Below are 12,162 nucleotides of genomic sequence, written 5' to 3'. Positions count from 1 at the left end.
AGGCAGGAAGTAAGCCCTTAAGAAAAGGTAGCATCTTCCCTTTCTTTCTTCCAAAGAGACGGTTCCCAAGGGTTCAGAGGCCTGCTTCTTGCATCCCATCTCCCCGAAATACAGCACATTACAGACTCAGGATTGTCCTGTTAACTTGTTTAATTTATAGACACATGGGAACCGTAGCAATTTCTAGAACCGTGGCTGAGAAGGAATGGACTCCAAACACCACATGGGCCTCAGTTCTTCACCCAGACTTGCCAGAAGCCTGGGGGCTTCAAAGACAGCTGGTCTTCTTGATGGTGAACAAACGAGCGCCTGAGGGCACCAGGGTCCCAGGCTTGGTGTGGCAGGCGGTCTCCATACCACAGCCCCGGACAGCGAATTTGACACCTGCTGCAAGGGATTTTAGACCACAGTCAGGATCGCCAGCCTCCCTCCTCCTAGACCAGGGTCATACGCCCCAGCCACCTTCTCCCCCAGATCTTTGGAGCCACTCTCTCCCTTAGAATCTGGAAGCATGAGGCTCCAGTTCTGGGACTGTCTGGACCCCTGTTCCTCCTCCCGAATCCCAGGTGCCCCTTACCAGGCTGCAGGAGGCCAGACACGGCGACACAGTGGGTTTCCTCGCCAACGCAGAGCGCTTCCTCACTGGCAGTGCATGTTTCCGTAAAGGCAGCGATGCAGGAAGGACAGCAAAGGCCATTCTCTGTATGGTTTCTCATGAACGCTGAAGTGGAGGGTGGAGGGTCAGGTAATCAGAGACGCGAGTCCTTTTCCCAACCTCCCAACCTGTCAGCGGACAGCTGTTGGTAATGGACACTGCATTTTCAGAAAACAATGTCCATTTGGCTGTGTTGGATCTTAGTTGCGCCCTGTGGAATCAAGTTCCCTGACCAGGGATCCCACCCCTGCAGAGGGAGCATGGAGGCTTAGTCAGTGGACCACCAGGGACGTCCCTGGACACCGCAGTTTACAGGAGAAGAGACCAAGGCTCAGCGCCAGGAAGACGCTTGCCCCGTGACAGCGCAGGTCAGAGACAGGTGCTCACAGCTGGCTCTGGGGGGGAGGGGTGGGCAGGGCGGGACTCCAGCCATCGGGCTCAGCTGGGGCTTACCGGGCAGGGGGTCCTGGTTGCAGCCATCCTTCTGGCAGCAGCGCCTCCTGGAGCCCATGTAGTTCTCAGGGTTCACGGTGATGCCGAAGAGTCCTGACTCACACTCGCTGGATTTCGCACACCCCTTGTAGCTGGTCACCGCCAAGGAGGCCTCTGCAGGATGGCCGTGGGCAGGGGGCTCAGTGGCCCCTGGTCTGGACCCTTGCCCAGGGGTGTCTCCCCCACCTTAGAGTTGCCCCAGCCTACTGCTTTCTAGAGAGGTCTCTTCCAGCTCCCCAGGGTTAGACTCCCTTATTTACCTGGGGTGTTGTCTGAATGGTTTATTACGTACAGAACCCCTCTTCACACTGCCCCAGACTCTGCTGGTCTCTCCTGAGTGGCCCCTTTCAGCCCCACGGTCACCCCACTGCCATCCTGCAGGGGTTGCAGCTGCAGTGGTCTTTTGCAGACCACCTATGATTAACCCCGTGCCTGTGCAAAATGGTCTCTTCCAGCTCTCAGCCCTCCCTTGATCCCTGGAATTCCTTTCACCAAATGCTGGGATGTGGCTACCATCCCTGCCCCCTGTAACACCCATTTCCTTCTGCATCTAAAGTGGGCTCTTCCAGGTTTCCCAGGGTCACTGCCCAGGCCTCCTGCAAACGGTCTCTTGCTGCCCTCCTTCGCTGCTCTCAGGTCTTGCCTGAAGTGCTCTCCTGGTCTCGCTGGACGTCCCCCTCCCCAGCACAGAGTGGTCTCTTCCAGCCCTAGGGTTTCCACTCTTCACCCCACACTCATGTGGGTGCAAGTGTGCTCAGTCGTGTCTGACTCTCTGGGACCTCATAGACTGAGTCCAGGGATCATCTGTCCTTATATACTCTCTCTGTATGCCAGTACTGGGGCTTCCCAGGTGGTGCAGTGGTAAAGAACCCCCCTGCCAATGCAGGAGATGCAAGAGACGTGGGTCCATCCCTGGGTGGGAAGATGCCCTGGAGGAGGAAATTGTAAGCCAGTCCAGTATTCTTGCCTGGAAAATCCCATGGACAGAGGAGCCTGGCAGGCTACAGTCCATGGGGTCGCAAAGAGTCAGACACGACTGAGCTCTCACCCGACTCAACCAGCCGCTGTATCTCCCTCTTTCTCCTGTCAGAAAAGGTCTCTTGCAGCCTGCATCCCTGGGAGATCACTTGCGCCCCCAGAGAATCAAATTGATCACCTTCCTTGCAACTCACCCTAGCCTCTTCTTGACACCTACCCCTCCACCTTTTGGATATTAGATTTACCCCCCTCTGGATTTCTTTCTTCCCCTGTGTCCTTTCCTAATTCCTTCTTTTGTAAGAAAGTCTCTATATCTGCCCCTCCCCTGTCCTCTCTTGGCGTTTCATCTTCAGAGATCCTTGGTAACAGTGGTTTCTGTCATTCCATTGGATTCTCTGTCCACCACCTTTCCCTCTCTCCTGACATCATCATCACTCAAAGGTTCCTCCCAGTGCATGGTGGTATCTGCCACCATGAAGGCACCCCCCGCCTCCCCAGCATGTGATACCAGCCCGTGCCCTCTTACTTCTGTTGGTCTCGGTCACGACAACGACGCAGGAGTCCTCATCCGGGGCGCAAGTCTGCAGTTTCCCACTGCAACTGGGACCGTCACCGACACACACCTCACAGCTCAGTGAGTATCCTGTGGTATAGAGAGCAGGGGTCTAGTGAATGCTGGTATAGTCTTTGGGCCACAGCTTCCTGGTCCAGAGGGGAATGGGGCAGAGGGGGGATGTGAAGGAAGAGGGACAGTTGTCTCCCTGGCTATTCATGGGCAGGACATTGGTTGCTGAGCAGGGGTCTGTCTGAAGCTTGGCAGGGATGCTATGGTGCTGTGAGCAAAGCTGCTTTTGGGTTTGGGGCGGAAGCAGTTCCGACCAGGGAGCAAATTTACCTAATTACAAGGCTGGGGACTTTGGATGCTAGACCCCCTGAGCAAGCCTAGGGACAGTGCGGGGTCCTGCTGAAGATTATCATGGACTTAAAACATTTTTCTCATCTTTTAATTTTTTTTTTTCCTATTTTTGATTTGCTGGGTCTTCTTGCTTCCTGTGGGTTTTTCTCTAATTGTAGCGATTATGGTCTAGTGTCTAGTTGCTGAGCTTTGGCTTCTCATTGGTGGTGGCTTCTGCTGCAGAGCATGGGCTCAGCAGTTGTGGTAAAATGTCTTAGTTGCCCCAGGGCATGGGGAATCTTCCTGGACCAGGGATCGAACTCATGTCCCCCATTTTGGCAGGCAGATTCTCAACCACTGGACCACTGGGGAAGTCCTTCATGGAATTTTGTCAGCCTTTAGGTCCAGCTGGTTCTCAGAAGTGGAACTCACTTCCTCGTGGGTACCATGCTTAAGCCTTGTAGACAGTGGAAATTCAGGCAGGAGTACCTGAGGCTGAGATCTGCATCCCAGATGAAAAAAGATCAATGACTGAGAGGAGAAGGGCCTGGCTCCTTAGTCCTGAGAGAGGAGGAAACTGGGGACACAGACACAAGGCAACTGGGTCCTGCGGAAAATGGAGTTGCCTGAAATGCATCTAAGGGAGGAGGACACTGGGAAGCTGAACTGCTTAGAGCTCTGGAAGCAAGGAAATTTCTGCCCCTCACCTCACTTTTCTTTTTTCTAATCATACTCCCATCTGATATTCTAGAATAAAGGTGTCTTATTTTGAGATACTGCTGGAGAGGAGCGGAGCAGAGCCCACCCAAACCCCTCCTGTTTCAAAGATTCACAACCACACATTTTTTAGCTCTTCCTCCCTTGTGGACTCAGGCTTTGTCTCCTCCTTCACCCTCTGCCTTTCTCCAAGAATCTAAATTCCTGGGACACCTCCTCTTTCCCTTCTTCCTCGAGGATCTGGCACAGTGCTCTATCAGTTCAGTTCAGTTCAGTCGCTCAGTCGTGTCCGATTCTTTGCGACCCCATGAATTGCAACACGCCAGGCTTCCCTGTCCATCACCAACTCCCAGAGTTCACTCAAACCCACATCCATCGAGTCAGTGATGCCATCCAGCCATCTCATCCTCGGTTGTCCCCTTCTCCTCCTGCCCCTAATCCCTCCCAGCATCAGAGTCTTTTCCAGTGAGTCAACTCTTCGCATGAGGTGGCCAAAGTACTGGAGTTTCAGCTTTAGCATCATTCCTTCCAAAGAACACCCAGGACTGATCTCCTTTAGAATAGACTGGTTGGATCTCCTTGCAGTCCAAGAGACTCTCCAGAGTCTTCTCCAACACCACAGTTCAAAAGCATCAATTCTTCGGTGCCCAGATTTCTTCACAGTCCAACTCTCACATCCATACATGACCACTGGAAAAACCAGTAGTCTCTAACAGTGTCAAAAAACAGTGCTCTATAATAGTCTTCATATCGAGTGCCCCAGGAGTCCAGACCCCTTGTCACTTACCCAGACCCAGGAGGGTGCAGAGCAGCGCCGTGGCCAGCAGGAAGGTCTCAGGTTTTGCAGATGGCTTCATGATGGACTGGTGAGTGACCCTGCAGTTCCAGGTCTCCAGCACTTAGAGGAAACTGGGAAGGGGCGGGTCTGGACCCACCTTACCCCTAGGCTAAGAAATTGTGTTTGAAGACCTAGGGGCTGGTCTCTATGGTTCTGAGAGGGAGAGGCAGAACCAGAATCCAAAGGGAACATGGGCATCTTGTGCCCAGCCCCCTCCTCCATGGGGACCCCAGGAGTCTGGGCTTCGAACCCTGTCTCTGTCAGGTCTCACCCACTGTGTCTCTTTTTCTGATCTAAAGCCCAAGATCAGAATCAAGTCGTTTTGTTTCCTGTAGGTGGAGCAGCTGCTAGGACTCAGAAATGGCCTCGCTTCTCTCCCTTCCCAAGGAGATGCCCGGTGTGATTGAGGCCCTACCCCTATAGGAGCGCCCAGAAAGTCCAGGCTTGTTCTGCGGGGGCATGCTTGGCTCATACTCCCTTTTCTGTCTATAGCTTCGCCTCCACTCCAGGATGCACGTGGGTCTTTCGGAGACTGAACAGAGAGATTCTTGTCATTAGACCGGGATGGGCATGGTAGGAGAAAGACGCCCAGATATTTCACTGGAAAAGCGAGACATAGTTGGAAGCAGTCGAGGCTGGGTGTGTGTCCGGTTCAGGCACATACTTTTGTGTTTTATTGAGGTCCCTTACACACTCTGTCTGCCTCAGGCATGATCTCCAGAGGTCAGAGAGTTTTTTCGTGTGTTTGTGTGTGTTTATGTCTGCGTGTGTGGTGGGCGTTATGAAAGTAGCCAGCCATCGGTGGAGGGGATCCTATTGCGATAAGCTCCCGGCTTCCTGAAAAAATCCACTCAAGTTTGCTGGCCTCTTGCTTTCCAGGCTTCAGCTGGGGCGCTGAGGATGGTGAATTTCTGCTGGGGACCAATCCTGCAGGCCAAGCCCGGTGCTAGGAAAGCCTGGTATGAAAGTGCCCGGGAGGAGGGCCTAGAGAGCGGTTTGGCCAGAGCAAGGCGAGAAAAGCTCGTTGCTAGGGAATTCAGTGCCTCTAGCTGCTCTCGGGAGAGACGCACTAGGCATGCGCAGTGGTGACGTAACCGCAGGCGCGCCGCGGTTTGAGGGGCCGGAGCCTCGTGCACTTGCGCAGTGAAGCCCGCGTGGGGCGCGCCCGCTGAGCCTCCTAAACCCACGCATTCCTGCGTCTTCTTTGTCAGGCGAAGCCCACAAGAAGTTGACATGCCGGAGATCCACCTCCGCCATGTGGTGTCCTGCAGTGGCCAGGACTCCTTAAGTGACTGGCGTGGGGGAGGGTGGAAGAATGAAGGAACTCGTGAGGGGGCCCTGGGAGAAAGTCTGGAGTCTCAGAAGTAAAACAGTCCGTATCCGGGGTGCCAAGAAGAAAGAGCTTGATTGGTGTTCTTGAGAATTGCAGTTTGGGAGACACAGATTCCGGTAAACCCTTGAGTGTTGGCAGAGCCAGTCAGGGGCTTATGAGGACATAGGTCAGCACGTTGTTAAAGTCCTGTGGAGGGAATTCCAGTTGACTGTGATACACGTAAAGGAATATTTGACTTTAAAGAAGGAGCTTTCATGAGTTTCTGTAGTGTAAAGGTCTGATCAGTATCTTGAGTTTCAGGCACATATTCTGGATGCCTGTGTGAATACAGTAAGTGGTCAAATGATCAGATCCCTTTGTGGCCTAGATCTCCAAAGTCAGAATTCCTCGGTGGCCCCACCCCCCACCCTGGCCGCTCATCTTAGAGAACACTTTTAGCGATGCTGACTTCATTTTGGTTTTCCTTTCACGAAGGAGACTTTGTGGAATTCTAAGGAGGGTCATGGGAGAATTTCTGGGAGGCCATAAGAGTATTCTGAAGAGATGTGGAATAGAGAATTTTCCAGAGAGAAAAGGAGGGAGGGGGCGCTTCCTGGGAAGGATCAGAGGTGAATTTCCAGAGGAAAATGTGGTAGGGGACTCCAGGCAGAGTGTGGGGGGATTTATTATTTTTTTAATGAAAAAAATTGTTTATTTAGCTTAATTAAAATGAAAGAAAGTTAAAAGTTCAGTTCCAGTTAATTAGTGACATTTCAAGTGTCCAGTAGCCACATGTGCTTAAAGGTTACCATACTGAATAGTGCAGCTTTAAAGAATTTGTTAGTAAGGCAGAGAAACTCCACATATTGAAAGAGTTTTAAAGTGTTCCCAATATATTGTTTATGCTCTATAAACCCACTATTTATGCATCCCCTTTACACTTTTCAAAAGTACAGTAGTAATGGTGAGAGTGAGGTGAGTGTTAATCACTCACTCACATCCCACTCTCTGTGACCCCATGGATTGGGGCCCACCAGGCTCCTCTGTTCATGGGATTTTCCAGGCAAGAATACTGGAATGGGGTGCCATTTCCTTCTCCAATTATTATTTTAACGCTAAAAACATTTTGTTTTCGGGTACAGCCAATTAACAATGCTGTGATAGTTTCTGATGAATAGCGAAGGAATGTAACTATTGTATACATATATACAAGTACCCATTCTTCCTCAAACCCCAGAGTGTGTGAGGATTAATAGGGAAACTTAAACCTGGGGAATATCAGAGGGTTTGAGAGCACTCTCAGATTAATCTGAGAGCTGGGGACATAGCTCTATCTCTGAACCCTAACGTTCCCTTTCCCACTCTTTTCTCCAGACTTCTGTGTAGAAAACCTGAAGGCGGACACTTACTGTAAATGGTGGGCAGCCAGGGCAGGCGAGAAGACCATCTCTATGCTCCAGGCGATTCTGTGCAGCTCCCCCCTATCTTTTTTTTTTTTTTCCTTTTGGCCTCTCTGCTATGTGGCATGCAGGGTGTTAGTTCTCTGACCAGGTGCAGCACCCGTACCCCAAGCAGTGGAAGCTCTGAGTCTTAATCACTGGACCTGCCCAGAGCAGTCTCCCTGCCCCCATTCCTTAATAGAAGTCTGAAGGTCCAGGGTCCAGACTCTGCTCTGGAGTTAACTGGAAGTGAGCTGAGGCAGTTTTCCCTTTGGGCCTCAGCATACTCAGTGAGCAGTGTGGTCCCTGTACCGTTAGCAGAGGAGAAGGGTGATGCAAGGCTAGGCCAGGGATGAATCGGTGTGTGGCCTGTGTAGGTTGCTGCTCCTTTCAGGGCCTTAGTATCCTCAGTTGGAACAGAGTAAATCATTGGCACGCATCCTGCTTTCTGAAGTCCCTGGGCTTAGGACTGGAAGGTGTCTCATATCTAAGCCAATCAACCTCATTTTAAAGATGGAGAAACTGAGGACTAGGAAGGGCCAAAGTGAAGTGGCCAGTCTTAGTGGCCATTGTGGAATGCAGAGTGCTGTGGTACATGTTGATGAAGTTGGAGGCACCAAAAGGAAGAGGGCAGTTTGACCCAGGATGGTGACAGACTTCCCAACAGGCTGTTCCCATCAGGCACAAGGAGCTGGTGGGAGAAGAGAGCTAGTGAGTTCCCAGGGCTGCCTGGGTGTTGCCCTGCGTGATCCGGCTCTCCAGGGAGTGGGATGGTGGCGGAGCTGTTATCACCCCTCATGCATGGCGGTGCTGCGAGCTGAACCCAGTGTGGGTGCTCTAGCCACCTTTTTCTTGCTTCGTTGTGTTGACTTTCTTTCCTTTTTGTATTTATTTATATTTGGCTGTGTTGGGTCTTAAATTGTGGCAGTTGGGACTTGGTTCTCTAGCCAGGGATTGGATCCTGGGGCCCCTTTCATTGGGAGCATGGAGTCTTAACCATTGGACCACCTGTGAAGTCTCTGTCTAAAACAAAAAAAAATTATTTACAATTTTTTGTCACACCACATGACATGTTGGGACCTTCATTCCTTGTCTGGGGAGTGATCCTGGGCCCCTCTTCCCTCCTGCGCCCACCGCCCCCCACCATCCAGCCCCCTATTGGCAACATGGATTCTGAACCACTGGACTACCAAAGAAGTCCTGTCTTTCTCAATTTTGGTCACATTCCTCCCTTCTGAATGTTTGGGTGTTTGGGGAAGGATGCAAGGCTTATGGAATTGGGCTAAATATATTATTGTCTGTCTTACCCAGTGGTTCTGAAAATGTTTTGGTTCATAGACCATTTTGAGAATTAGAGAGAAGCTGAGAATTCTCCTACCAGGAATAATACACAAGCCCACAAGATTTACTGAATGACCGTTAGGTGTTTAAATATCTCCTAGTTCCCTAACATGGTACAGTAAGAATAATGAGAGATAATTTACTCAGCATTACAACTGTCTGGGAATACCCTAGTTGTCCAGTGGTTAGGACTCTACTTTCTGAGGGCCCAGGTTCAATGCCCAGGTGGGAAACTGCAACCAACAGACAAACCTGCCAGTCCCCATTCTGAACACCTCATATGGCTTAATTCATTGAATTCTCATAAAAATCCCATGGCCTCAATTCTTTTCATTATCCCCTTACATGATGAAGAAACTAGACCCAGAGAGGCTATCCCATTTGCCTAGAGCCAGTATTTTAAACTGAGAGAGATCCAGGTGGCTGACAAGTTAATCTCTCATCCCTGGATTCAAGTCCCCATCTCTCCCCCTTACTCAATCTGTGACCTCAGGCAAATGCATTCATCTTGCAGAACCTGCCTTCTCATCTGTCCATTGGGGATAATGTGATCTGAGCCCAGGGTTATCGTGAAAATCCGGTGACATAATGTTTGCAGTAGTGCGCTGTCACCACGCAGGTGTTTGTGTAAAGCGGGGGATTCACATGTGCGTTGCTGGATGATCCTGCTGGGCTCTTTTATGATCAGGAACTTCCCGTTTAATTGTGCACTGTAGCTGCAGTGGGAGCAAGAAGAGACAGAATGTGGGGAGTGAGGGAGCCAGAGGGCTGAAGCGACTTAGCAGCAGCGGCGTGCAGGGTGACTCCAAACTCACTGAATCTAGTCTTGGTTCTTTTCAAGTAAGCGATAAGCGGCAAATTCAGGACACATAGGCTGATCTGGAGGTTTTCCTTCTACTCTGTATTTTTTGCCTCAAATTATATCTTGCAGCATCTGTGTATTACCATCTGGGTTTCAGCTCGTGAAAGCCCCACAGGTTTTTGGTTTACAGTGACCAAAAGAGTATTGCCGACCCATCACCTTCTCCCTGGCTGGCAGTGGCTAACCGCTCCTGGGCCAGAGGGGTGGCTCTAGTCTCCTGCTGGAGGTACGTTCTTAGAGGAATTGTTCAGTAGCAAGTGAACATGTTCCATTTCTGCATTTCAGTGTTTTCTCACCCTTTTTCCCATCGTGGTGTTTGAAATTTCTTGCCTGCTTCTGACATGACACGTGTGTACAGCAGGCACACAGTCCAGCGAATCAGCGCAAGCGCAGCCCACGTCCTCTGCACCAGATCAAGGAACGGAACATGCCTCCCCCACCCACGTCTCCTTGGGCTCCTTCCTGTCGCTGCCCCCAACAAGGGGAACCCTAACCCCAATTTTTTACAGCTCTGATTAACTTTGCCTGCATGTAAACAGAGTCACACAGTATCTAGTGGGCATATAGTACTTTCGCCCCGGGCTGGTTTGTTCTTTGCCAGCGTTGTGTGTTAGGTTCATTCTGTTTCATCTTCCTCGCTGGGTGTGGCTCTAGAGGGTTCATTCTCATTTCTGCATAGGATTCCATTGTCGGAGATAAGTACTGTGGTTTTATTAGCTTTACTTTTCAAATGAGCGTTATGTGAATATAGTGCTTAACTCAGAAAGGCACCAAAGGGAGAGTATACACTGGAAAGGATGTCCTCATCACCAGCACCTGCTTCAGTCCCCAGCTGCCTTTGCCCTCCCTTTCCTGCTACCCAGGTCTTCACAGTGGCGATCACTGTGAGCAGCTTCTCAGGGGGTTCCTCAAGTCACTCTGTCCGCAGGGAAGCATATATATTCACCCCTACCCCACTTTGGAAAGTACGTTGTATGTACATGGTTGTCTCCCTTGCTTTTTTTTCCAAGTAACCTTATCTTAGAGGTCTATTGTTATGGCATCAGGGTCTACCTTATTCTTTCAAATGATTCATATCATTGCCTTTCATGGATGTGGAACCTTTTTGTATTATTTAAATTTTTTGGCTGCCCTGAAAGGCATGTAGGATCTTAGTTGCCTGACCAGGGGGATCGAACCTGTGCCCACCCCAGTGGAAGCTCCGAGTTTTAACTGCTGGACTGCCAGGGAAGTCCCTTTAATTTTTATTTTATGTTGGAGTAGAGTTGATTCAACAATGTTGTGTTCATTTCAAGTACACAGCAGTAATTCGTTTATGTATACCTTATATGTGTTTATATGTATTCTTTTTCAGATTCTCTGCCCAAACAGGTTATTACAAAATATTGAGTATACTTTGTAAGGAGCACAGAGAAAAAGAGAGCAAGCTGGGCGTTCAGGAAGAGAAAGATTTATTATAGGAAGAGAGAAAATGACTGGCTTTAGAGAGAAACCAGTGCTGTCCCTTTACCGCCAACACTTCTTACACCCTATTGTTGGGAAGTTGTGCCCTGAAGGGGGAGTGTCTTCGTTTATCTGTAACCTGCGACTGGAGTCTTTTGATCCTGTAGTCGGAGGGTCTCACGGTCAGGTAGTCAGGTAGTCTTGAGAAACTGGCACCAGCAGGGAAAAACAGGGTATTGCCTTAAGGAAAAAGCAGGATGCTACCTGGGCAATGTGGCCACGGTGACTTCATCCCTTGTGTGTCAGGTCACCACAATGGGGCATTTTTAAGTTCTGAGCCCCGTGTGGACCCTAACAAGTTCCCTGTGCTGTACGGTAGTTCCTTTGATGGTCTACTTTGTATACTAGTGTGTGTGTGTGTGTGTGCCACTGATGTACTTTCTTGTCTCTATGAATTTGTCTGTCCTGGACATTTCATGTAAATAAGATCATACAGGAGCTTCCCTGCTGGTTCAGAGGGTAAAGCGTCTGCCCGCAATGCAGGAGACCCGGGTTCGATTCCTGGGTCGGGAAGATCCCCTGGAGAAGGAAATGGCAACCCAGTCCAGTACCCTTGCCTGGAAAATCCCACGGACGGAGAAGCCTGGTAGGCTACAGTCCATGGGGTCACAAAGAGTCGGACACGACTGAGCGACTTCACTCAAGATCATACAATATGCCGCCTTTTGTGTCTGGCTCCTTTCACTTAGTGTCGGGTTTTCAGGGTTCCTCCACATTGAAAGTTGAATCAGTCTTTCCTTCCTTTTCACAGCTGAATACTGTTCCATTGTCTCAGATGGGAAAGGATGTGCCTGCAATGGGAGAGACCTGGGTTCTGTCCCTAGGTCTGGAAGATCCCCTGGAGAATGGAATGGCAGCCCACTCCAGCATTGTTGGGAGAATTCCATGGACAGAGGAGCCTGGTTGGCTACAGTCCATGCGGTCTGAGAGATGGACAGGCCTGAGCAACTAACACTTTCACCATTCCATTGTAGTATAAATATCATAAAATATTTGTCCATTCATATGGACATTTGGGTTGTTTCCATGTTTTTAATCAGAAATTTTCTGTTTATCAAAAAGGAAGACAAGGGAGCCCATGTGTGAAATAAGAAACAGTCATTAAAAAGTGAATGTATATGTCCTACCGG

General features: G+C 50.0%; 1 protein-coding gene across 1 annotated transcript; it reads right to left on the bottom strand.

Moving 5' to 3' along the window:
- Positions 1 to 268: 268 nt before the first annotated feature.
- LOC138095741 (phospholipase A2 inhibitor and Ly6/PLAUR domain-containing protein-like) lies at positions 269 to 4,594 on the bottom strand. The gene is made up of 5 exons (XM_068991622.1): positions 4,525 to 4,594; positions 2,652 to 2,768; positions 1,109 to 1,261; positions 578 to 721; positions 269 to 384 (listed from the first exon to the last, which is right to left on the bottom strand). Exons 1-5 carry the CDS (start codon positions 4,592 to 4,594, stop codon positions 269 to 271), a joined length of 600 nt encoding a protein of 199 aa, XP_068847723.1.
- Between the last annotated feature and the right edge of the window lie 7,568 nt (positions 4,595 to 12,162).

The sequence above is a fragment of the Capricornis sumatraensis genome, chromosome 20 (assembly GCF_032405125.1).
Source record: "Capricornis sumatraensis isolate serow.1 chromosome 20, serow.2, whole genome shotgun sequence".
NCBI lineage: Eukaryota > Metazoa > Chordata > Mammalia > Artiodactyla > Bovidae > Capricornis > Capricornis sumatraensis.
The sequence above is the reverse complement of the archived record's forward strand: the minus strand, read 5'-3'. Positions and strand labels throughout refer to the sequence as shown.